Source organism: Sycon ciliatum, chromosome 4 (assembly GCF_964019385.1).
Source record: "Sycon ciliatum chromosome 4, ocSycCili1.1, whole genome shotgun sequence".
Lineage (NCBI taxonomy): Eukaryota > Metazoa > Porifera > Calcarea > Leucosolenida > Sycettidae > Sycon > Sycon ciliatum.
In genome coordinates, this window is record NC_088646.1 from 21,362,316 (window position 1) to 21,388,743 (window position 26,428).

The window sequence follows — 26,428 nt, forward strand, 5'->3', positions numbered from 1 at the left end:
AGACTTTGAATGCAACATAATAGCGACAGGACACTGCACTGTGCATGTGCATGATGAATATGAAGCGCGTGCTCGCATTGCCCCCAAACCGTGATTTTTCACGATTCTGCGGTGAAAACTGTGAATTCCGCGGGGTATTAAAAAAAACATGAATTCCGCGAATTTTACCGCGGCCGCGGATTCCTGGAGGGACAGTTTAGCAGTCGTGGAGAGTCCCAACAGCACTGATTTTTACGTACGAAAATTACGTGCAGTTCCTATGTTATTTTCATACGTAATTCCGTAGAGCGAAACCTCCCGGCTCTAATGTCGTTAGGGGCGTTCGTTTTTCATCTATAGGTTTGGGTAGAAACTACTTTTTTCGGTAGAGGTGTTTGTTTTTTCCTACTCAAATGGGTAGGTTCTATTTTCCTCTACCGGCTCTGCCAGGAAAAGTTGGTAGAAGCCGGTAGAAGTTGGTAGAGGTAGTAGGTACTAGTACGGGATTTCCAGCAAGATGAAGGAGTTGCACACAACTCCATACAGAAGAGAAAACATTTCACGTACATATCGTGAAAAACTACTTAATCCGGTAGAACAGCGTCCGTGCATTTACCTCTACCAGGTGGCTAAAAACGAACGCAGCCTTAAATAAATAAAAAATAATGTGAATAGTCAATGTGGAGATAAATAAAAATAATGAGAATGATGATTGTCCTGCACCTGCACCAGCATCAGCTGTCACCGATGAATAGTCCTTCTAGGCGCGTGCTCTCGGCAGCCATGTCATCAATGCTACGGAACACATCTGTGCTCGGCGTCTTATCATGCCCCTCCAGCTGAAACACACACGCATGCATGATGAACCGGCGACCAAGCAACAATACAAGCACAGACAGACATAACACCAAGAGTATATAAGCCCCCAAGAGTGTGCAACTCCTGATACCCTTTTCCAGTCCGTGCGCCAAGGGGTACTCAAGGGCTGATTTTATTTGCAACCGCGGGAAACGAAGTCACCAAGACGCCTTCATTTGAGGCTTTTGGAATTGGAGAATTTATTGAATTTAGGTATGGCTCTCGTCCCTTCTAGAGAACTAACCAAGACCCTGTGGAGGCAAAAGGAGACTTCTTTGGCTCCGTGAATACACTAGCTATGCGGTGGTCTACTTAGTTTGAGTGTGTGGTTCGTATTCAAAGTGTTCCAAGCCGCAGTTCACTCGAAGGTCATCGTGGATACGTCTGCACTTGAAAATCAAGGCTGGAAAGGACTGCATGGTGGGTCCGAACGGTATGTTTTGCACTGAAGGCATTTTTTGTATGAATTGTTGAAAGTGTCTACTTGTTCGAAATGCAAAAGACATGGTCGTAGATCCTTGGCCCACAACACCCCACTAAATAAACTATGACCTGTCGTGAAATTATGTGAAATTGATCAACACAATCATCCACAAATTATCCTATGCCAAAGTACTGCAAATGCAAATAATGGCATCCCTTTACCTAGGTCATGTTTGTAGGGCCTTATGCCACATCTTTGCATGATTTCCTCATGCAAATCGTGTGCCTAGCTTCGAAAACACATTGCGCTAAGTGCCGAATACATACCTGTGAATCAGAACAACAGCACTCACTCTTGCTTTCATGAGTGGTAATGGTCAGCTGAAAGGAAACTTCTATCCATCAACTCATAAGTAAAGTAATGACTAATCTCCTTGCTGCGCATGTGGTTCCTTCGTATTTACATGTACCGTAAAGTACCGCCAGAGCGCCCCACCATCTCGTCCTTTCGGGGTCGTATTGTGGGGTGGTCTCCGGTCTGTAGGTTATACGACACGAACTTTGTACACATATTGCACGTTCTGCAGACAATCTGTGCCTTCGAGCGGACACGAGCTCCACACAAAAACCTGCTTAGTGTGACCTTAGTACACTAAGTTGCTCACACCGTACGAACTTCGTTGCACTCTGCCATACGATTTTCCTTTCCCTGGCTGTATTATATAAATCTGTCGCAGCAAAATCAAGGTGGGGCGCTCTCGCGGTACTTTACGGTATGTGCGCCTCTCTGTGTTCGGTGAATGATTTTGAATATTTGCGCACGACTTCAGGATAGTGCACATTGTATGCATGTACCTGCATATGTAATCCTTTCATGATTTAAAAATTAGGAGCCGTGCTTCTCATCACCGTGGACAAGTAAATGTCGGCCAGTTACGTAGCGTTTGGAGATTTGCACAAGTACAGTTGCGTGTCGATTATGCGGCAACCGCGGAATAAAATGAATATTCTGGACGACTGAAGCTACAAAGCCATCTTGTGTTAACTATGTTACTTAAAGGGGAAGTTAAGGCAAAAATTATAATTTCACCAGTTGTAGTCTTCGGGGTGCTGAGTCGAATGGTCTTGGTCCGAGGAAGCTGAGACGCTCCCTTCCTACTTGAATCCCAATCGAACTCGCGCACTTCCACCGAAACTGGGTGACTGCGCCCTACTAGATGGGGATTTGTATGCAAAATGTCACTAAAAGCGCCATTTCGTTCTTATAAAAGCACGGATGACCGCGATTGGCCCATATGTTGTAGTCTTTGGGACGCTGAGTCGACTGGTTTTGGTCCGAAAAGGCTGCGATGCAGCGTTCCTCCTTTATTCCCAATCGAACATGGTTGAACAAGCGGTCACGTGGTCCTGGGTGCCCAAATCACCTGGTCACCACGCCAGCAGGTGACAACTTTCACACCAAGGTTCAACTCGGGTTCAACTCGAGTGACAGGACTGCACCCAAAAAAGGTCAAACAGGCTAGTAAGTTGTACCCTGCAGGCACGGTGACCAGGTGACTGGTGTACGCAGGAGCACGTGACCGCTTCTTCAACCATGTTCGATTGGGAATAAAGGAGGAACGCCGCATCGCAGCCTTTTCAGACAAAAACCAGTCGACTCAGCGTCCAAAAGACTACAACACATGGGCCAATCGCGGTCATCCATGCTTTTATAAGACCGAAATGGCGCTTTTAGTGACATTTTGCATACAAATCCCCATCTAGTAGGGCGCAGTCACCCAGTTTCGGTGGAAGTGCGCGAGTTCGATTGGGATTCAAGTAGGAAGGGAGCGTCTCAGCTTCCTCGGACCACGACCATTCGACTCAGCACCCCTAAGACTACAACTGGTGAAATTTTAATTTTTGCCTTAACTTCCCCTTTAACAGATCAAAAAGACAGTACTTCGAAGTACCTGTATTTATCACTAGTATTACCCTGAGACAGTTGTGCTCATCTCTAGAGACTGGCTTGTATTTAACTCTACGTAATGGCAACTTTCATGATACTGACTGTCTACATTTACTTGAAGTAGGACTATAAATACTAAAGATAAGGTCTATAAGCTGTCAGTGCGGTGCTGTTGGATACCCGACATGCCATGTGACTGACCGCCAGATACTAGTAAACGACATGCGATTGTACCGGTCACAGTGTAGCTGGGTTTTCACGAAAATTTGAAACTTATACGATTGTGAGAAAAGTTCAGAAACCACACTTACACATACACACACACGCACGCGCACACACACACACACACACACACACACACACACACACACACACACACACACACATGCGCGCACGCGCGCGTGTGCACACACACACACCTGTCCTGTTCTGTTGAGCCACTACCACAACTTAGCACAAGGATCGCACCGGCCCCAAAGGGGCAGTAGAGCGAAAGTGAGAGGTGTTGGCTTCGAGTTCACCTATCTCTACGATGAACGCAACCTCGATCGAAAGTCATGCCAAACGGATTTATCTACCACGCGCGCGCGCGTGCGCGTATACAAAACGGAGGAAGGATTACTTACTCTCCCTGTATGATGTTTCTGTTGTATTCGTGAACAATGTCATTGATGTTTTTCCATGCATGTTTTTGAATATGCGAGCATAACTTCCAACATCAAGCACATTCTTGCTTCTCATCAGCATATACAAGTTTATGTGGGGCAGTTATGTAGTGTTTGTTTTACCGGCTGCGTTTGTTGGTGCTTGCAGGTCATTGGCATGCTGTCTGTTTCACAGAAGCTCGTGTAACAGGTTCACCGTACAGCTATGAATGCAATGTAGCGTGTCGAAGCCACTTCGGTATGACGTGATGCCTAATTTCCTAGTTGTACCAAAATTGCGAGTATGCAAGTGATCGTCAAGCCTGTCCCCTGTACAGTAGCCGTCTTGCCTTGTTACGCCTGGTTCTGACTCTGCGTTCTCGTATACTCCATGCAATGTTACAAGGAATACTGCTCCCTTCTCAAGCAATTCATTGGCAACAAAACGCTCGGCTATGCCCTGTAACTTTGCTGTGCGGTTTGTGCTTTGTCAATGTTGTGTACCAGTTCATGATCTGTGCTTGCTGTTCTGTTTGTTTTCTCTCGCACAATTGAGGCACTGTAGCACTCCGCTGTAGCACAGTGTACAGTGTCGATCATCCTGCCCAGGCTCTGATTTCACGTACCACAGTACGGTTTCTCTTGTTGCTCACTGTAATGTGCATGATACAAGCTCCTTGGTACTCCATCATCACCTGGTGCTGTTGCTGCCATTGTTGGACCCTGCTGATATCCTTCTCGCAATGCCCGAACGTTGTTCCAACAAATGCACAACTCGCTCTTAGTTGTCACATTCGGTTTGGTCTCGTTCCAGTCTTTCGAATTGAGTGAGTGCGTAAACTTGTATGAAGTGGTGAAGCAAAAGCCGTGCGCCGGCAAACATTCAATGTCCGGGTGTAATGACGCACCAAGGTCCCGGGACTTGCGTCCAATTCCTGAGTGATTTTTGTGTGCCTAGCCTCTAGGTATCATACCATATTTGTTTGGTTCAACCGTTTTGGATGCCCACTGCAATACCATTCACTGTGTTATGTGTGTATGTTATCCAAGAAATCTCCCATATTTTTGGGTGGACAAACCTCGCCATAAGTCAGTAACCTGGCATTTTGCACTAACAGAACTCCTAGGATATCAGCGCCGTCTCAGTACCTGGGGACAGTTGTAAAGAAAAAGAAAAAATATCCTTGGCCCACAATGCCCCACTAAATAATCCGAAGGGTGTCGCGAAGACTACAATTTCCTTACCTTTCTTTCGTGGACGAAAAAAGACACTTCGCTTCGTCCGTTGCGCATGAAACGAAACATGAGGGTAGTGTTTATCAATTAGAATAGGTATCATGCACGAAGGAATGGCGAAAAGGTACTATGCTCGAGCGCTGGTCGTCGTCTTGTTTGTCAATTTTGAGTCCCATTGAGAATTTTCTTCTCCAGACCTCTCAAATTTCCCGCGGTTGCAAATAAAAGTGCAACTTCTAGACGACTTTTTTGAATTTGGCGCACGGACTGTTTCTAAGGGGTTTGCCGACTTCGAAAACTCATATCACGTGGTGTACTGTCTGAGTTGTACGTTTCCAGCCCGTTTCTAGCGAGCAGCGGAGTAATAATAAAAGCACTCCCTGGCAGAAACTCACTGCGCGTATGCAACTCGCCAGCACAATCATGGCAGATTTTCGGATTGCGTGCGCGCTATCCTTAGTTGTACGTACTTGGAGTAGTACAAAATGTACCTGAGACACGTGATGTGAGTTTTCGCCGTCGGAAACCCCATATGCAGAGTTGCACACTTGTAGAGACTTACATTATACTCTTGATAACACCTACACAACGAAGTACTGTAGACTGTAGTGAGCCAAGCAGAGTCTTCTCCTATCCAATCATAAGTGGAAGCTGTAGTGTATGTGCTGATGATACACTCATGGATATTTGATCATATTCCTTACGTCGTCATGATCGTATTGATGTCACACCCTGCGCACAAGTGCGCAGATCATTTTGGTATGTCTGCCATTTCGTATTGACACACGTGTCTCCTGGTTCTTGTTCCGTTGACACATTACTTGTAAATTGTAGTTGGTCTTCTTCTAGTCTCCATGCATTCGATCATAAAATAAACCGAACCCCGTCTCTAGCTGAGACACTACAAATGGTGACGAAGATGGCCGTGGCCATAGGAGCCATCGAGCCGTTTGCTGCAGGTACGATTAATGAAAATGTGAAAACCCAGTCTTCATGATCATCACTTCGTCAGGCAACAGCTGAACAGCTTTGTGTACATCGAGGACTGTCGCAACAGCAGTACTTACCTGTGTATGCACAATTGCACATGCACCAGTACCTCGAAGTACTCCTGCCCCAGTAATCAGCTAGCTTGTGTTACTTCTCAATGAGACAATATCACCCAACTTACCTCTGTGTAAATGTCATCATTGCGCTTGAAATCACCTGCCTTTCGAGGCAATATGTGCACGTGAACATGCTGTGAACAATGCAAGGATAGTCACATAAGAATGGGGGCGGGGAGAGAGAGAGAGAGAGAGAGAGAGAGAGAGAGAGAGAGAGGAGAGAGAGAGAGAGAGAGAGAGAGAGAGAGAGAGAGAGAGAGAGAGAGAGAGAGAGAGAGAGAGATTCACTCAAACACAAGAACATTATTAACCCTTTAGGGGTCGAATTGTTTTGAGGATTGTTCGTCAAATTTGAGGTGGCCTTAAAAAGTATCAAATATCCGAACAACCGTTCACAATTACTAACATAACACCTATATTTTCCGAACAAGGACAGAAAAAAGAATCCAATAGAGAAAACCAGAGCTCAATCTGACAATGTGAGGTTGCCGACCCTTGCTCTAAATGTAGGAAATGCTTGCAAAATGGACGGAAACCCCAACCCAAGATTAGAGGGGACCAAACAGATTGCCAATAGTCTCTGGTAATGTGATCTGGTGTGACAGAGTTGATCGTGGTTTCCTACAAAGAGTGACAGAATGACCCAAATCTGAAACAAGGTTATACTGCCCTTTTAGCTGGTGCATACTCAGACAGTTGAACGTCAACTTTTTCTTCGTGCCTGTAGTTCAAAACTGTTGGGTGCAACCTACCTAGAAAACACAGGTTTCAAGTAGAAAAATGTCTTGAGAATCGAATTGCCAAAAATCCAATAAAGAAAGTCAAAGAATTGGCGACAATTGGTGATCAAAGCACTGCATGTGTGACATACGGATTAATCCGTACTATGACCCCTAAAGGGTCAACTGGTCAGTGGTAGAGACGCCGGCGATAACCATCAGAAAGCAACAACAACAACAACAACAACAGCAACAACCACAACTCTGTATGCACGTGTAGTGACCACCCCTGCCCGTACACTTAAGTAGTCATTAATCCCTAGGCCCTACCCACCCAATTACAATTCTTCCTCACTCTTTCTCCTCTCTCACACTATTATCTCTTTAATATTGGCCACTGGCTATCGTGAGAATAAAGATTTGAAACAACAACAACAACAACCAACAAGAACAACAACAACAACAACTACAACAATAATCAGAAAGCTGGTTCTTGGGTGCTAGCTAGCTCTTCCCCCCCAAGGCGTCCATCGAAACCTTTTGCTCACAAACCTGCAAAAAAGCATCAGTTCCTCCAGCTCAATACACTGTGTTCCAGGGAATTCATCCCTCGTCAGGCGAGCTCGAGTAGGCCACGGAAGCAGTGCAGGCTTGCGGCACGCTGCTTTGGAGGTGACAGGGTTGCGTACAACCAAGCGTCCTCGACAGTTTCTACTTCAGAGTACATATCCACCGGGGACTCGGACTCGATCTGGTACCGGCGAGATGGTTGTCGAGCTGGAAACGGAGGGTCTCTGAAGTTTGTATTCCTGGCGATGTTGGGGCCTGGCAAGCACTATAGATATGGTGCTCTTTACGCACATGGTTCCACAACCTACCCAAGCTCAACTGTTGAGCGGTGAAGTCCCCAAAGCAATGAGCAGGGACTGGTGCATCCTTGCAGGTTGCCGAATCGAAGGTTCCGCAGGCGTGTCGTTCGTTCTGGGTGGCAGATAGTGAGCCAGTCAAGAGTCAAGTCAAGTCGGCGGGAAAAGCGCTAGGTCGAACGTTTTGAGTAACACCTCCGTATGGTGTGTTCTTAAAAACGCCCGCGAAATTCTAGGAGATTCTCTGAAGCTCTCCGAAATTCGGAGGCGGTAGAAATGTGGAATTTCCTGTGCTTATGAATCTGCGCAAGATATTCATTCGGTGACTCATGGCATTACAAAGAAACTCACCGGCACAGATTGTCCTGCATCTGGGCCATCCTGGTGAATGGAATACACGTGCATCCATACATGTACGCATCACACACACACACACACACACACACACACACACACACACACACACACACACACACACACACACACACACACACACACACACACACACACACACACACACACACACACACACACACACACACACACACACACACACACACACACACACACACACACACACACACACACACACACACACACACACACACACACACACACACACACACACACACACACACACACACACACACACACACACACACACACACACACACACACACACACACACACACACACACACACACACACACACACACACACACACACACACACACACACACACACACACACACACACACACACACACACACACACACACACACACACACACACACACACACACACACACACACACACACACACACACACACACACACACACACACACACACACACACACACACACACACACACACACACACACACACACACACACACACACACACACACACACACACACACACACACACACACACACACACATACACACACATACACACACATACACATACACACACACACATGTGCACTGTTAGATACAGTAACTTGTGCTAGGATTACAAACGCACCCCCCCCCCCCCCATACACACACACACACACACACAAGCATCACTGTTCACTTTAGATCAAGTACTACCGTATAAAAACTGTACAATAATGACCAATCATGCGTAGTGAATCCACTTACGGCACTTTGCCATACCAAACACAAAACAGCATCTCTCGCAGTGGATTGAATGTGGCAGTTTCACTGGTGCGATCCATCCAAGATCCACACAGCTTACCCGTGCGGAGACCAAGATCCACACAGCCCACCTGAACGTTAAACCATATTCCATATTCACGCAGCCTACCTGCACGGAGACAGTCAGGGATGTTCCATTGTACTCCTTCTCGACGACACGGGCAACGCGTTGTGACGTGAGAAACAGGTCTGACACCTCTTCGGCAGTCAGGTCACAGAACCTGGGAGCAACACGCCGCGGCGACACCAGCACATCTTGTACCATGGTCAAGGAACACACATGGGAGCTCTGATCACATCGAGCGTATACTATGTGCAACCAAGAGCAAATAAGCTCCTAAGAGTGTGCAACTCCGCATGGGTTGGCTATGGGTTTCGCTGGTGGAAAAGAACTCACATCACGTGGCATAGTGTTCACGATACACACACCCAGTCTGTTTTTAGCGAGCAGTGAAGTAGTAAAAATACTATTTAAAATAGCAGTCCTTTTAAAAGAAACCCACTCGGCTCACGCAGGCCATTACCATGATCATGGCAGATATCCGGACTGCTCGCACGCTGGCATACGAATATGTACTACAAGTCATACTTGGAACACGTGATGTGAGTTTTCGCCGTCGCAGACTCCATATGCAGAGTATCACACTCTTGGCAGCTTATTTACCCTTGATATTAGTAACTATGACAACCCCAGAGTGTGCAACTCCATTAGGTAACGTTCCATCAAAATTCCTTACTAGTATTTGTATCGGACTGTTCTGGCCTATATCAGCTCTGCATATTCTCAGCCACAAAAAAAGTACTCATGGATGGCGAGAAATTGAAGGTGCTCATCTGCATACAGTCTGTGATCACGCCATACACACCCAGAGGAAAGCAATGGGCATGGATCAGAATTTGCACAGGCAGGGCCTAGTGGGGGGATATTCTTGATCACACAAACACTTTTACAGAAAAAAACAAAGCTCTATCACTGAGTGAGAGATTGATTCAGAGCCCAAGGCCAAGGCGGGGGGGGGGGGGGGGTCATTTTAGATCTACAGATTTCTGTAGAAACTACGGTCCATGTACTTCAAATGAAGTACAAGTACTTCTTTCGGTAGACGTATTCCTTTTTTCCTATTCTCTAAACAGATTCTACTTCCCCTACCCACTCTACCAGGTTTGAGGCTGGTAGAAGTTGGTAGAGGAATGGTATTTCTGTATACCGTACTCACTCGATTAGAGAAGCCGGGGGCTTCTATTTTTCAATACCAATTTTGAGGACGCTTCTATTCGAGAGGGGCTTTTATTGTTTCATTCCATACCAGTACTCCAATCGAATCTCTAAATTTGATAGCTTACATACCGGCCTACCGGTAGGACCCAAGAAATTGAGCTGCAAAAGTGCTTTTGGTTGAGAAATATGTTGAAACAATTGTTGAGATGAGGTCTTTGTCAGGCAAAGTAATGGCGCAAATTGCAAGGCTATGTCCAGTGCATTGCGTATGCGCAATTTTATCGATTGTCAAAATGGCCGCACATAATCCTGTCGGTGCGCTAGCAACTCCGTCCAAAGTGAATTTTGACCATGGCACATCAATTGTGGTGAGGTCCTAATGTTTTTATTAGCTTGCCAAGGCCATGGAATGCATAATACCATACTCCGTTTCCATGGTTACCATGGGTTGTTACCATGGAATTTCGTAGTATGCCTTGTGCGATCACGTCTAAAATTTGTGGACTCCTTCATTAGCCCCTTGGCAACAGTTTAGGGTCAAGTTTTAGGTCAATGTTAGAACAGAGGCCATGCAGCATGTCTGTGTATGATGGTCCTACCGGTAGGTCCTACCGGTAGGACCGAGGTCTATGCAAGCTATCACTAAAACTTTCATATTCACAGCAAGTCGGCCCTGAGTTAGTTTGCACACACTACGTCAACCAGGACATGTACCAATAAGAACATGCACGGGGTGTTTTTTGCACACTTGACCTTCATACATGGCACTACCTGGTCACCCCATGCTTTGTGAATAGTAGTCCGGGCTTCTATTCGAGAGGGGCTTGTATTTTTTCAAACAGTCCTTGTAGAGGGGCTATTATTCAAGAGGGGCTTTTATTCGAGAGGGGCTTCTAATCAAGTGAGTACGGTATGTACCACCATGAGAGCTGTTTTCCACAAAATATCGTCAAGGCGTACTGTAAATAATATTGTGAATACGGACTATATAACACATCGACGATTTACCGACTTTTTTTGTTTCGGGCTAACATCTACCGGTTTTCTACTCTGCAAAGCAGGCAAAAACGAATGCAGCCCAAGTGGCAAGTGTTTCTCTAAGAGCAGCATGAAATTTGAGAAGAAAAAAAAGTGAATCTGACCCCGACGTGATTCGAACACGCAACCTTCTGATCTGGAGTCAGACGCGCTACCGTTGCGCCACGGAGTCAGCTGTCATCTGTCCAGGTAGCAACACTACACAACCTGTCGCAAGCGCAGCCTCACTTTTAGGAATAGGGGCTATCCGGCATTATCGATAATTTTCACGAAACAAAAAAGTTTAGTTAGGACCCTCCCCCACTCACCCACCCCCCTGAACGAAAAATAGATTGACTTGACAGCAAGAATGCCTCGAGATCGATGTCTCTCATATCAATATTATTTTTCAAAACGAAACTCCCCTTGACCCACCCACAAATGAAACTTTTTCTCTTCGTGTAAAAGATCGATAATTATGGACGGCCCCTTACTTGCGAGTCTTTTTTTCACAATTCTAAAGATTGTTCCTACAAAACACCAGTACCTAATAATTATGGTGATCTGCTCATTTTTTGTTTTGTTTTAACCAGAAGACTGCTCGCTTGTTTTTCCGAGACTAACTGTATTTCAGTATTGCTGACAGTACAATTTTAGGACAGACAAGTTACGAAAGAAGAAAGAGAAAGTGAATGGGATAAACTTCAGTTTCGAACGTTGACCACACCAGGACCTCAAGAGTGACTTGGCCCATACACAAGTGTAGGCGACCTGAACTGTTCAGAATGTTCTCTGAGTGATTTGAATCGCGGCTGCGGTGTACATGTTTTTTTTTTATTTCAGGCTATTTTCAGCCACATTGCAGTGTCACAGTGCGTAACACCTGCCCCCCCCCCCCCCCCCCCCTCTTATCTCCCCAGCCAGAGAGTGGGGAGCCATGTTCATATGTTCATACTGGTCTGATTCTGCTACTGTACACCACCACTCCTCCCCCCCCCCCCCCACACACACACACCATCCCAGCCTACACCCTGCAGGGCTGAGGAGTGAGAGCTGAACATGACGCGTACATAGCAGCTAACACAACCTATGCAGTATGCACATACTGTACTGTGGCACTAGCGCACTGAAGTAAGAATATGTAAAATCAACCAACCAATTAAAAAATAAATGAATGGAACGAAAGTAAGGATGCACGCAGCACAGCGCAAATGAACTGACTAGTGCAGCTGGAAGAAAATGAACGAATAACCTTCAAAGTTTAATAGTTCATTTCCAACCAAGTCAAAATTGCTTATAATAAACTGTCACAATGCGCACTCACCAAAATATTTTACAGTATGAGGAGGATACGACCCGGAACCACGGGTTTCCTGTTGACAAAGGCGAACGAGAGTCTCGTTTGAAAGAACACCTGGGAGGCCTGAAGAGCGTGGGCTCCGAATTGAAAGTTTGACATTTTCGGGAAAGCTGTGACTAGTGAGCCAAATACACTGCAGTGCCGAGTGAGTAGGTCTACTCCCTGCATGCTTGACTTTTGGGTGGCACTGTGCGGAGACGTCACGTCAGTGGACTACAAAACGGTACTGACGGTTGTCGCCAACTTGTCGGTCGTACATCAGTCATCCCTACAACAGTCAGTGCGACAACGTTACCATGGTTACGTAGATCTACCTGATGATCGATAGTCACGGTACCAGGTCACCATGGTCACTAGTGCACTGAGTCTGTCTAGTCTGTGGCCCTGCCCCCCCCCCCCCCCCCGAAGCTTTTGCCTTGGTGACAGAGTACTGACTACTACTAGCACCATCAAGTGTACATACCAGTAACTGACTTCCATGTACTCAGGAGGAGGACGGTCTACTAATACTACTATTGATATCACCAAGTGTGAAGGAGCGTATTCACTCTGGATCTCACTCAATGCTGCAAACTGCGCTCATACCGCTCGCCGCAAGGTGCCGGCCGATACTTGCCTGTGCGTCGACGCAACCACCACTACGCATATGGCGAGCAGTCCAACAGTTTCGGCCAGTGCGGCCGCCTCATCTGTGCAACTCGTATGAGCAAGAGTATAACCACCGGGGGTTGTTATTATACTCTTGGTATGAGCTATACCAAGAGTACACAAAAGGTTTATGTACTCTTGGCTATACTTATAATAGAACTGAGCTGCAAGTCATCACAACCGTGAAAAGCCAGACATTTTTCAACTCATGATTTTAAAATTAAAATGTTTTTGGAAAAAATAAAATCTAGATGCACCATGTCTGTACAATAACTACTCCAGGTCAGACTCAGTTCCCTGCTCAGCCGGGGAGTTCTGGGATCGCTGCAGGGGATGCGTACAGAACAAGTCACTGGGCAACTCCCCGGCCTGAGACCAGGAGGCAGCTGAGCTCAAACTCGTCAGTGGGAGATTGGACACAGTAGACCCTGGAGTAATTACATGAGAAGTATTCGTATGGGCATGCAAAGATAAACAACTGTATGAGTAATGTTAATCACACAATAATTTAACAAAATGCAAATCCAAACGGGAAAAAAGCATGGCTAGAGAGTCGAATCCAACAGGATCAAAATGCCCTCCCGAAGTGGCATTAATAAATTAAGTTGAAATGCATGACACACACACACACGCACATCCACCCACACACACGCGCACACACACACACACAAACACACACGAACACACACGCACAGTCATAAAGAAGGGCCAGTGAGTGGAAATGCCTCGGAAGGTCATAAGACTCATAACGTTACTGTCATACATCTGCTCAAGGACTCAAGGAGCTGGGTCGCCGAGGCACCATTCAATGATCTGGGAAACTCACTATGACCATTGACCAAGCACCACTACAACGTACTCATGTCTATTTCTCACTGACAAAATGTGTAGCAGTTGCGGTAGGGTCGAGAGGAACAATATGTCAGTGTAACAGAATATGAGTATACGTGTGCGAGTCAGCTCATCTGATGAGAACCACAAAGGTAACGTTGCAAAACATGCATACATATGCACACATGAACACACACACACACACACACACACAGACGCACACACACATGAACACACACACACACACATGAACACACACACACATGAACATCACACACATGAACACACACACACACACATACACATGCACACACACACGCATTTATAATTATATACAACTGTCTGCCTACGCCAGCTCCAAACACACCCGTACACCGGGATCGGGCTTGGCTATGAGGCCCATTAGCCACGTGGGGTTCTCGCCGTGTGGATCGGGTACAAAGCGGAACTTGGACAGAATCATGCTCAGTACCACTTTCATCTCGTCCATGGCAAAGTGCTTGCCAAGGCAGGCGCGAGGGCCGCAGCTGAATGGAATGAACGCGTACGATGAGCGGCTCACCTTGTCCGGCGAAAACCTGTCAGGGTTGAATGTGTCAGGGTCAGACCAGACTTCCTTGCTGTGGTGAACACCGATGAAGTCAATATGGAAATCAGTGTCGGCAGGGAACGGTATGCCATCCACTTGGGTGGGCTTCGTGCCCGTCTTGATAGAGTATGGGACAACATTTGTCAAGCGTAGTACCTCCTGAATGGTTTGTGTGAGATACTCCAGCTCAGCCAGGTTCTCATGGGCAAAGTTGTCCAGACCACCGCACTTTTCCAACACAGCCAGCACCTCCTGACGGCAGCGCTCTTGAACATCAGTGTTCAGGCTCAGATAGTGGATTGCCCACTGAAAGGCCGATGATGTCGTGTCGTGGCCAGCAAAGAGGAATGATTCGACATGCTCGCGCACCTCAGTGTCGCTGTAGCCCACACCCTCGTCATCTCTGGCTGTTAGTAGAACATCCAGCATATCACGGCGTCGGTTTTCTTCATCATTCTTGTCTGAACACTTCTGCAGGAGTGTACGTCGTTCGCTGATCAATTGCTCACTGAACTCGTGTGTTTCTGCAAGAAGTTTTTGGAAGCGATGGCCAATAGGAGAATGATAGAAAATGAAATCAGAGCGAAGCCAAGGCTTGTAGAGACGCTGGAAGACTATTAGCACTATGTCTTTCAAAGCAGCTTCATATCGCACAGCTGGAGAATTTCTTTCCGTTTGACAGTTTGTCTCCGCACCCATGGCACAGCGCAGGATGATATCAAACGTAAGGTTGGGTAAATAATCTGATACATCCACACTCTTTTCAAGCTGTCCTTCCCAGAGATCAAGCATGATACTCGTTGCTTCCTTGTAGAAGCTGACGTACTCACGGCGCATGTCAAGTGAAAATACATTAGTTAGCAGCTTGTGATCACGGGCCCAGCGTTCTCCCTTGGTGAACAAGAGCCCGTTTCCCAACCAGGCCCGGAACAGCTTGCCAACAAGTTCACTCTTCCCTGGATTTGTTCTCATGGCATCCGCAATGGTCTCCGGATGAGCTACAGAGACCGATGTGCTAAACGGCCCCATCTGCCGTCGGAACATTCGTGGGAGTTTACGAGCATATCCGATGTATGTCTCCTTTGCACGACGGTCGTCCGCAGCCAAGTGTCCCCGAAGCCAGTGCGCCTTGCATGGTTCGGGCAATCGTTGTCTCAAATAACGGCGATGGAGCCACCATTTCGCGACGACATGGAGCACTTTCGCCAGCAGTAACGAGATGCCAGCTACAATGAGAATTCTTATAAGATTTACGTCCATCATGCTCGATATCTAAACAGGTCTAACAATCTGTCGCGCTTCCAGACGAAGCAGCACCGCCCATGATAGGGCTGTATGAGACCTCGCTGTTGAAATATCAAAATGAGGCAAGAGACGGGCTGCAACATAGAACGTCAACCATTCATCTGGCTTCCTCAACATGCTGTGCCAGTATTTTTTCTTCCCTTTCTCTTCCTTATCCGATATCCGTGCACCAGCGGTCCGGCAGAATGCCATCGTCAGTTTAGTCACGCCGGAGATCTGACTGATACCTACTACAGTAGTACTAGTAGACTCCACCTGCGTCGTAACGTAACGCCGATACTTGCTACTTTACAACCTTGGTCAGGGAGGCCTTGAGCTCTCGAGGGCGAGGTGTCAGGATCGCCTTCAACCGTATGAACGTCTTCGCAAACACACACAGGCGCGATACAGTCACTTTTTACCATTAGTAGATCTACTAGTACTACTGACAGGGACACCTCATCATGCTCGTGACTGGTAGATCTACACTACAGACTACACTACAGTAACAGGGTTACCAAGTACTTTTATAATAGTAATGTGCCCTGCTAGCTGTCTCATACATAGCCGCACGGATCTCATCATTTTTTACGGAAGGAATACCAAAATCAAGACCTCGGCGCCGGAAACCCCACTTTGAATGGAATCATTATTATTAGTTTCATTTGCACAGTTTGGCGGGCTTCGAAGCTTCCTCATTCAGAATTATTTTCAGAATGTCCTCTCCCTCCACCTTTTTGTAGTTCTTTCTCAGCTCTATCGTGCACAATCATGAATGGATATGAAAGCGTCTGCATCTGCTCCTCCTTCACCTGTTACATTGGCTTGCCGAAGCATAATGCCGGCGCGGTAGTTTTGAACGCAGAATGGCATCAGTTGGCACATCGGAGATCTCATCTGTCGGACAGTCGGGCATGGACTTAGTCCTGGTTCTGGTTCTGGTCCGGGGAGCGGGCAATCCTTTCTGTTTCATGCGCTGGGTGTCTGTGTTGGATGAAGTGGCGGAACCCTTATCCTTTCAAGACTGGCGGTGCTTTGCGAAGAAGAAAGGAGGCTGCACCAGGGAGTACTCCCTGGGCTGCACCGTCTGGTGCCAAGCAGTAAGCCGCAAAGGCAACAAAGGACTCGAAGGTGGCCAGTCGGGAATCAGATGCCCTTCATCCAAAACTCCATCCTCATGCTCAAGAAGGAGAAGAGAGAAAAGCATTTGACGACAATCGGACATGCTAGAGCTAAGTTCGTTCACTGCAGCCCGCCTCATCCCACTGGACAAGCAACCAGGGGTGCGCCTTATCGCTAGCTGTTGGGGAATATAATTATCATGACGAGTTCTCTCGGATGAGAAATAGAGACAACACGAGAAGACGAAACAGAATGCTAAGGTACTAACGCTAGGTTTAGCACTAACGTTAGAGTGACGCCGTAAAAATGAATTGTGCTTTCCGCTAGTGGGACATGTTTTGCTACGAGCCTACGACGACAACACCCCGTAAGGAGACCATAGGTCTGTGGGGACTGCCCTAGAGAAAATTAATATGAATAAATACTATACTATACTATACAACAACAACAGCAACAGCAGCAACAGTTTTTCAAGTCCAAGAAGACCAGACAAACTTTTAAAACATCAATTATCACGGTGTGCGTTTTTCTTCCCTCTTTTCCAACAAAGCTGCAATGCTATGGAATTGCCTACCGCCTTCTCTTACCTCTATAACCAGCCTCCCCGAATTCAAGCATTCTCTCTATCAGCATTTTCGCCGATATATTCATTACACTGACGGTATCCCAACTCCTTAATTACCAGATTTTGTATGCCTCGATCTATTTCCTTAGCCTATCCTCGATTAACTGCTCCCTCTACATAAAATTGTCATTTTCATTCTTCTTGCAGGAGATCCCCTCGACAGGCCCAAAGCCTTTGGAAAATCCTTAAATATAATAAAATACAAAAAATTCCAAAAATACAGCAGCAGCAACAACAACAACAACAACAACAACAACAACAACAAGAACAGCAGCAACAACAACAACAACAACAACAACAACAACAACAACAACAACAACAACATAATATCTCTTATTGGCCACTGGCTATCGTGAGAATAAAAAATTGAGAACAACAACAACGCCGCAATTACCGTCAGATTAATTAAAGGGGAAGTTAAGGCAAAAATTAAAATTTCACCAGTTGTAGTCTTCGGGGTGCTGAGTCGAATGGTCTTGGTCCGAGAAAGCTGAGACGCTCCCTTCCTACTTGAATCCCAATCGAACTCGCGCACTTCCACCGAAACTGGGTGACTGCGCCCTACTAGATGGGGATTTGTATGCAAAATGTCACTAAAAGCGCCATTTCGTTCTTATAAAAGCACGGATGACCGCGATTGGCCCATATGTTGTAGTCTTTTGGACGCTGAGTCGATTGGTTTTGGTCCGAAAAGGCTGCGATGCAGTGTTCCTCCTTTATTCCCAATCGAACATGGTTGAACAAGCGGTCACGTGCTCCTGGGTGCCAAAATCACCTGGTCACCACGCCAGCAGGCGACAACTTTCACACCAAGGTTCAACTCGAGTTCAACTCGAGTGACAGGACTGCACCCAAAAAAGGTCAAACAGGCTAGTAAGTTGTACCCTGCAGGCACGGTGACCAGGTGACTGGTGTACGCAGGAGCACGTGACCGCTTGTTCAACCATGTTCGATTGGGAATAAAGGAGGAACGCTGCATCGCAGCCTTTTCGGACCAAAACCAATCGACTCAGCGTCCAAAAGACTACAACATATGGGCCAATCGCGGTCATCCGTGCTTTTATAAGAACGAAATGGCGCTTTTAGTGACATTTTGCATACAAATCCCCATCTAGTAGGGCGCAGTCACCCAGTTTCGGTGGAAGTGCGCGAGTTCGATTGGGATTCAAGTAGGAAGGGAGCGTCTCAGCTTTCTCGGATCAAGACCATTCGACTCAGCACCCCGAAGACTACAACTGGTGAAATTTTAATTTTTGCCATAACTTCCCCTTTAAAGATTTCAAGCAACAGTTTTTTTGTCCAATGGTCTTTGTAGTCTCGTCATCATCATCCCGTAACGTTCGACATTCTTTGTTGCCAAGGGACATACCTGTAGCTTGTGCACATCTTCGTGGTGCGGCATCCCTTCCCCTCATTGGAACTTTCCTCACCTGAGCCTTCTGAGTTGGACGGTTGTTGGTTTGCGCTTCGTAGATGTTTTGGAGCTACATTGTAGGTGTCAGGTCGTCGACTTTCTCAATGTCCTTGTCAGTTTTGTGCCTCGTTGTCGCACTATCTGAGTGTGTATTATCTCGTTACCTTGGTGGACTGTTAGTCATAACTACATGTAGTAACTATTAAATACTTATACTAGTAGGTCCTTTTCTCTTTACATCTCAACATCAGGGCCGAGTCTTTATCTTTTTTTTAAACTTGAAGAGCACATAACCACAAGGAGAGCTGACAAAGAAAAAAAGAGTAAAGTGAGTATGTCGAGGAAGTAACGTTTGTGCCCGAGCCTATTTTAGTGCTCTAGATCTCCAAGATTCCATGCCCAAACATCACCAGAGATACAAAACTACAGAGACGCTCCGTCTCCAGCGTGATCCTTATGCCAGACAAAAACACCAAGCAGCATTGCGAGTCAGTGCCACCAAGAGGTTTCATCTGTACATGTACGTACATTGTACATTGTGCATGTACATACATGTACATTGTACATTGTGCATGTACATACATGTACATGTACCTATTTGCATTGCCTGAATTCCGTCTGTTTTACGTGGAATTTCTTGGAGTTTCCCAATGTATTGTACTTGAATAAAATTCTTTTTTAACTTTCATGGTATCTCAATTTTTTTCACGTCTACATGACTTTATTTTGCCCGTAAAAGAGGCCGTTACCCCGTAAAAAAAAAAAAAAAAATTTGCATTGCCATCCTTACTTGGCATAATTAGGGCTGCAACGAATATTCTTATTTCACAAACGAACGAATACTCATCCATAACCAGTCCTGGTGATGTCCTAGATAGGACATCACGGAACCCAGCAAGCCCCAGCATACATACTATGCTGTTCCCATAGAAATCGTGACACGTGACTCAAAACTTTGTGTCGCGCCCGAGGAAGATGAACATGTCGCACTCAAAACAAACGCAACGAAGGCCTTTCGTCTCAAAAGTAATTATTAGTTGTCGTTCTCCTGGCGGCTTGCCTCAAGCGAGTCGAGATTCGTATCTTGCCTCTTGCCTTCACGAATTTCATTTTCCTCGTTGTGGAGTACGCCTGGACAAAGTAACTGGCAAGCGAATCGTTTTGGTCACATTGAAAATTGCAAGTGCACAAGCCTGAGGATTGGCGAAGCAATTTGTGTTCGCACTTTCAGCAGAGCAGTAGCTGCTGCTGCGATAAAGTTTTTACTTTCGCCATTGGCTTCAGGCAGCAGAAGGATCTGGCTGAAAGCGATGGCGATACGTCCATGACCACCACGTCCTGGGTTGATATCCAAGAAAGACCGTCCAAGGTCCAGTTTTAGCCAAGAGCTGTCGTATCCAAGAAATCAAAAACGCCAACAGCAAGCTTTGGCCAAATAATATCTTCCAGGCAGTAATTTACGGGCCTAGCGCCTGCTGGCTCGTCTTCCTCCTCTACATGGCCAGGTTTGGGGCGAAATGAACGCACGGGGCGTGAACATGGTGAAGAAACATTCCAAAGGCAAAATATTCAAAATAGAACCAATCGTTTCCAAAGAACCGCCGCGTGGCTAAGAGAAACCCCACATGAAATCCCCAAACGAAAACGGCCATTCGGTCGGGTATTCGATGGAGAATCGAATATACACTACCTCAATCCCCGCCGATGTCTGATATTCTCCGCCTATTCCCTCAAACTTGACCAATTCGGAAAGAAATCCATCGCCATTACGATTGTGCATCCTCCACATACATTCAGAAATGCTCACGCAGCACTTCTTTTCATCGCGTGTGCGCGACCGACGCTTCCATGACAACTCTGGGACAGGTAACCAATCAGACTCATTCAGAGTGCGATGTCCTAGATAGGACATCTCCCCGACTGATAACGAAGGAATAACGAATATTCTCTCACAGTAGCGAGGTTTTGCATTCCGAAATTCGGCAAAAAGATTCGGCACGCGGGAGCGAGGTCGAAAATGCACACGAAGATTCGGAGTGTTTGTTCGGAAAAAGCTCACTTTGCCGAAAATATTTTTCCGATGCATTTTCTTGTAGAAGAGCGCTAGCGCTAGCGCGTGATTTATTCAAAGACGTAACTGGTTTCTTATCTCGGCATCGCTTGGCAGGCGTCTTTGGCGACATAGCATCGTCAGCTACCTCTGATTGCTCCTCTCCACTGCCTGTCGACTCTCTTTCGCCTGGAGTGTCCTCACCGTCATCTGTGTGGCTGAAAAGACTATGGCGACCACGCATAGAATTTGACTTGGCCATGGAGTTGGTTTTTCTGAGGCGACTGAGGAGGCAGGTTTGGCCCTCGACTCTTTGGGCGATCAAAGTTCGTTGGAATCAGCAAGAAAAGGAGCACGGGACAGGACGTTGCTGATGCTGGGGCTCACGAAATGAAAACACATCATTTTCGACTTGCAAAACAAACGTTGGTGCGAAAATTCGATATTTTGATGTTCGACAAATGACCGAACAACGCTGTACCGAAATTCGGAATGCAAAACCTCACTAATGCTGAATTATTTCTAAGGTATTAACTGGTTTGAGGGAAAGAGACAAACGGGAAAAGTCTGAAAAAAAAATCGACTGTCACCACCAGGACTCGAACCAGGGACCCTCGCTTGTAGCCAGCGATGCTCTAACCACTGAGCTATGGTGTAGTCGTCATCCCATTTTTTCTTCAGACTTTTCCCGATTATTTCTAAGGTCGAAACAATTATTTAAATAGGAGCTAAATCGAATTTTTTTGTAAATGAATCGAATCATCTATACCAAAAGAATCTTAGAAAGAGTTTGGCTAGCCCCCAGTTGTTCTAGACCAAGTAGATGTCTAGTGGAGTCATGTCCACTACTCCTGTGAGTCATAGTCCCCTTTCTCAACACATAACACATGTACATGTACATATCACTCCATTCGTTCAAGATTTACTACAAATAGATCGACAGGAGCAGAGTGTGCGCACGTGTCAAAACGAACGAATATTCTAAAGGGGAAAATATTCCTTCCATCGGGTTCCTAACGAATATCAATCGAATATTCGAATATTCCTTGCAGCCCTAGGCATAATAGATGGGTAGAGGGGCGAGCCGCAACGATGTACAAAATTAAGCTGCGATCGGAGAAGCAATCTACAAAAAGTGCGGAGGTAAGGGAAGACCCAGGGCCAGGGAATACTTTGAAGTTTGTACAAGTAAAACTATTTTCCGAGTGTTCAGTAACGCTGGCTAATATCATATCGATAAAAAAATTAACGACTGTCAGTTTTTAAAATTGTAAAGAGGTGACGAGGAGACACAAGTTAAAAACTGCAATGGATAAGATGAAGTGCGCAGTCGTTCTTTGTTATTTTTAATATGAATCTACTAGTACAAACATCATCAAGGAACGATTGGTTGTCTCCAAGAACGATTTCTTGTGATGGTCTGTCATACGTTGGTAGAATTGTTCAGCACCTGGGCGTAAGTATCAAACAACACGTTCCGCTTTGGATGTTGTCTGATTCCACTAAAGTGTATGAGACCTAGAGGAGGCAGACCTCGAACACAGATACAATAATGTGCATGAACATGTATCTACGGCACCTTCGCAGGGTTGTGATGCGACTGACCTGGAAATAAAAAACAACAACAACAACAACAACCTGGACACTACACTCGGAGCAACACCACAATCCACGACAAACGCTGAGAAGCTGGGAAGGAGTAAGGGAGGCTAGCCAGGAAAGATTAGAATGCGATTAATGCCGAGGAAGAGAGGAGCCAGCACCGCCGCCTAACCGGTAACCGACTGCGCAGAACTACAGCCAATTATGGGAGGAGCAGTGGCATCAGTGACAGACAGATTAGCGCGGGAAGAGAGAAAGCTACCCAGACAAGGAACGTGGGATTGATTCGGAGTCGAAGAGTTGGATGCGCACGTGATGAAGATGAGGGTGACGAGGATGAGGATGATGCTGTGGGGTTTACAAACACAAACTACCGGCCAGACCTATGCGCATATGCATTCAAAAAGATTATGTCACAAAACTCACACTCTTTCCTTAGCACTGTAGCTATATTGTGCGCTTGATACCTTGAGCATTCTTTGTCTCACCACTCAGTGATGCACTCCAACTGATGACCATCGCAACAAAACGTTCTTAGCTAAAGACAACCAATCGCTCCTTGATGATGTTTGTACTAGTAGATGCATGATAGCATAGAATGACTGCACACGTTATCTTATTGACTGGCATGTTGATCGGATAGTAATATTATGAGTTGGAATTTCAAAAGAAGAAAAACATGGCTATGGAGAGTTGAACTAAACTAGAGATCACAATCAATGTTCATCTGAGGTCATGTACATGACTGTACTAAACGACTTACAGTTGAACATCGATTATCCGCACATCGACTATCCGACCATTCGATTATCCGTAACAGTTTCTTTGGGCACGTGCCGTAGAGTATGCACTGTGCATGTAGTGAGCCATTCAAAATTTTTGAAAAGTAGCACTCTATTCTATTTACAATGTACATGTACATGTATTTACAGTGTGTTTTCTTATCCCGAACATTTGCCTTATCTGAACACCGCCTGACAGTTGTCTGCCCAGAGGTGGTCGGATAATCGATGTTCAACTGTACTTACATGCGATCTCAGCAAGTTGATATACACACACACACACAATCATACATAATAGTGCATGCACACACACATACCCACATAGCGGAGCTAGCAAGTAAAGTGGCTCGAAAAGCCATAACATCATTTCTGCATATCTGCTCAAGGAATTCAAGGAGACAGGTCCTCAAGGCGCAATTCAACAAGGTGGACAGCTGCCGACTGTGACCAGCACTGCTCATTTCTGTTTCTCAGTGATATCGAATTGAAGGACACTTTCATTATGTCAAGTTGCAGTTGCGGTCAATATCCTTGCAATCCATGACAACATGGGTAACAGTTGAGGCATGCACGGGATGAAGAATATGCCAATGCAACAGAACATAAGAATATGTGTGTGGCAGTAGCTCACCTGATGGCAAGGTCCACAGTATGACAAAACACATACGCATACCGTGAAACACACAGACACACAGACACACATACACACATGCGACTTCATGCTTACACCAGCTCCAAGCACACGGATACTCCGGGATCGGGCTTCACGATCAGGCCCATTCGCCATGCAGGCTTCTCGGCGAGAGGATCCGGCACAAAGCGGAACTTGGACAGAATCATGCTTAGCACCACTTTCATCTCGTCCATGGCAAAGTGCTTGCCAAGGCAGGCGCGAGGGCCGCAGCTGAATGGAATGAACGCGTACGATGAGCGGCTCACCTTGTCCGGCGAAAACCTGTCAGGGTTGAATGTGTCGGGGTCAGACCAGACTTCCTTGCTGTGGTGAACACCCATGATGTTAATTTGGAAATTTGTGCCGGTGGGGAACGATATGCCATCCACTTGGGTGGGCTTCTTGCTGGTCTTCGCAATGTACGGTACAATATTTGCTATGCGCAGTACCTCCTGAATGGTTTGTGTGAGATACTCCAGCTCAGCCAGGTTCTCATGGGCAAAGTTGTCCAGACCGCTGCACTTTTCCAACACAGCCAGCACCTCCTGACGGCAGCGCTCTTGAACATCAGTGTTCAGGCTCAGATAGTGGATTGCCCACTGAAAGGCCGATGATGTCGTGTCGTGGCCAGCAAAGAGGAATGTTTCGACATGCTCGCGCACCTCAGTGTCGCTGTAGCCCACACCCTCCTCATCTCTGGCTGTTAGTAGAACATCCAGCATATCACGGCGTCGGTTTTCTTCATCATTCTTGTCTGAACACTTCTGCAGGAGTGTACGTCGTTCGCTGATCAATTGCTCACTGAACTCGTGTGTTTCTGCAAGAAGTTTTTGGAAGCGACGGCCTATTGGAAGGTGATAGAAAATGAAATTGGAGAGAAGCCAGGGCTTGTAGAGACGTTGGAAGACTATCAACAGGATGTCTTTCAAAGCAGTTTCATATCGCACAGCAGGGGAATTAGGACTTCTTTCCGTTTGACAGTTTGTCTCCGCACCCATGGCACAGCGCAGGATGATATCAAACGTAAGGTTGGGAAAATACTGAGATGCATCCACCCACCTTTCCGGCTGTCCTTCCCAGAGATCAAGCATGATACTCGTTGCTTCCTTGTAGAAACCGACGTACTCACGGCGCATGTCAAGTGAAAATACATTAGTTAGCAGCTTGTGATCACGGGCCCAGCGTTCTCCCTTGGAGATCAGTAGCCCGTTTCCCAACCAGGCCCGAAACAGCTTGCAAATAAGTTCATTCTTCCCGGGATTCGCTCTCATGGCATCCGCAATGGTCTCCGGATGAGATACTGAGACTGATGTGCTAAACAGCCCCATCTGCCGTCGGAACATTCGTGGGAGTTTACGAGCATATCCGAGGTATGTCTCCTTTGCACGACGGTTGTCCGCGGCCAAGTGTCCCCGAAGCCAGTGCGCCTTGCATGGTTCGGGTACTCGTTGCCTCAAATAACAGTGATGGAGCCACCATTTCGCGACGATATGGAGCACTTTCGCCAGCAGTAACGAGATGCCAGCTACAATAAGAATTCTTATCAGATCTACGTCCATCATGCTCGATATCTAAACAGGTCTAACAATCTGTTCGCGCTTCCAGACGAAGCGGCAGCCGCACGGTTCCAGGTAATTGCCATACCATGATAGATGATAGATAGGTCTGTGCGAGACCTTGCTGTCGAAATTTCAAACGATGCAGGAGACCGGCTGCAACATGGAACGCCAACCATTCACCGCGGATTCAGCGTTCTTTCTGCCCTCCTCAACTAACTTGCAGTTAATTTTTCTTCTCATTCACCTGCTGGTCCCTGTACTCGAACTCGCGGCTTTCTGCGGTCCGTCATTGCTTGTCCTTGCCAGGCGCCCGTCAGCGGGTTTGACACGACGACAGCATGCAACGCAGAAGTGACAGCGGAGGCCTCCAGCTAACTGCGTCGTAACGCGCTACTTTACAACCTTGGTCAGTGGTCGCAGATTGCGATCATCTTCACTGAGTCTACATCTCTTTTCATTTTTAGACCTTTTCAACAGTGTTAATTTTACCCTACTGATCTCCCCTGTATTCGAGCAGTGAGGGAGTCGTGACAACTCCCTGATTGCATTATTTGACTACAAAATAATTATGACATTGTACATGACTGTACAAACATCTACATCATGTAAACGGAGGTGAAGCAGCAGAATTGCCGCATTTCTATATTTTCTTCGGCCAGTATGACAACTAT

At 46.4% G+C, this 26,428-nt stretch overlaps 3 protein-coding genes, 1 long non-coding RNA gene and 1 other non-coding gene across 5 annotated transcripts; 1 reads left to right on the forward strand and 4 right to left on the reverse strand.

The window, feature by feature from the left end:
- Positions 1–208: 208 nt before the first annotated feature.
- LOC135814995 (bis(5'-adenosyl)-triphosphatase-like) lies at positions 209–12,717 on the reverse strand. Its single transcript, XM_065328209.1, has 5 exons — positions 12,572–12,717; positions 9,092–9,237; positions 8,131–8,160; positions 6,260–6,328; positions 209–818 (listed from the first exon to the last, which is right to left on the reverse strand). Exons 1-5 carry the CDS (start codon positions 12,675–12,677, stop codon positions 714–716), a joined length of 456 nt encoding a protein of 151 aa, XP_065184281.1. The 5' UTR covers positions 12,678–12,717; the 3' UTR covers positions 209–713.
- On the forward strand, positions 935–4,739 carry LOC135814996 (uncharacterized). Its single transcript, XR_010553244.1, has 2 exons — positions 935–1,270; positions 4,022–4,739. It is a non-coding gene; the product is annotated as an uncharacterized LOC135814996 (long non-coding RNA).
- Trnaw-cca (transfer RNA tryptophan (anticodon CCA)) lies at positions 11,340–11,411 on the reverse strand. The gene has a single exon. It is a non-coding gene; the product is annotated as a tRNA-Trp (tRNA).
- Positions 12,718–13,405: 688 nt separating the features above from the next.
- LOC135814997 (cytochrome P450 4X1-like) lies at positions 13,406–16,292 on the reverse strand. The gene has a single exon (XM_065328210.1). The coding sequence runs from the start codon at positions 15,907–15,909 to the stop codon at positions 14,404–14,406; it is 1,506 nt and encodes a 501-aa protein (XP_065184282.1). The 5' UTR covers positions 15,910–16,292; the 3' UTR covers positions 13,406–14,403.
- Positions 16,293–23,863: 7,571 nt separating this feature from the next.
- On the reverse strand, positions 23,864–26,081 carry LOC135814998 (prostaglandin E2 omega-hydroxylase CYP4F21-like). Its single transcript, XM_065328211.1, has one exon. The coding sequence runs from the start codon at positions 25,758–25,760 to the stop codon at positions 24,249–24,251; it is 1,512 nt and encodes a 503-aa protein (XP_065184283.1). The 5' UTR covers positions 25,761–26,081; the 3' UTR covers positions 23,864–24,248.
- Positions 26,082–26,428: the final 347 nt, after the last annotated feature.

Excerpts from the sequence above, each read along its gene's own strand:
- LOC135814997 (XM_065328210.1), bottom strand. The coding sequence starts at position 15,909 with ATGATGGACGTAAATCTTATAAGAATTCTCATTGTAGCTGGCATCTCG.
- LOC135814998 (XM_065328211.1), bottom strand. The coding sequence starts at position 25,760 with ATGATGGACGTAGATCTGATAAGAATTCTTATTGTAGCTGGCATCTCG.
- LOC135814995 (XM_065328209.1), bottom strand. The coding sequence starts at position 12,677 with ATGTCAAACTTTCAATTCGGAGCCCACGCTCTTCAGGCCTCCCAGGTG. Across the intron at positions 9,238-12,571 it reads GAAACCCGTGGTTCCGGGTC|ATGTGCTGGTGTCGCCGCGG; the intron begins GTATCCTCCTCA and ends CCATGGTACAAG. Across the intron at positions 819-6,259 it reads ATGATGACATTTACACAGAG|CTGGAGGGGCATGATAAGAC; the intron begins GTAAGTTGGGTG and ends TGTGTGTTTCAG.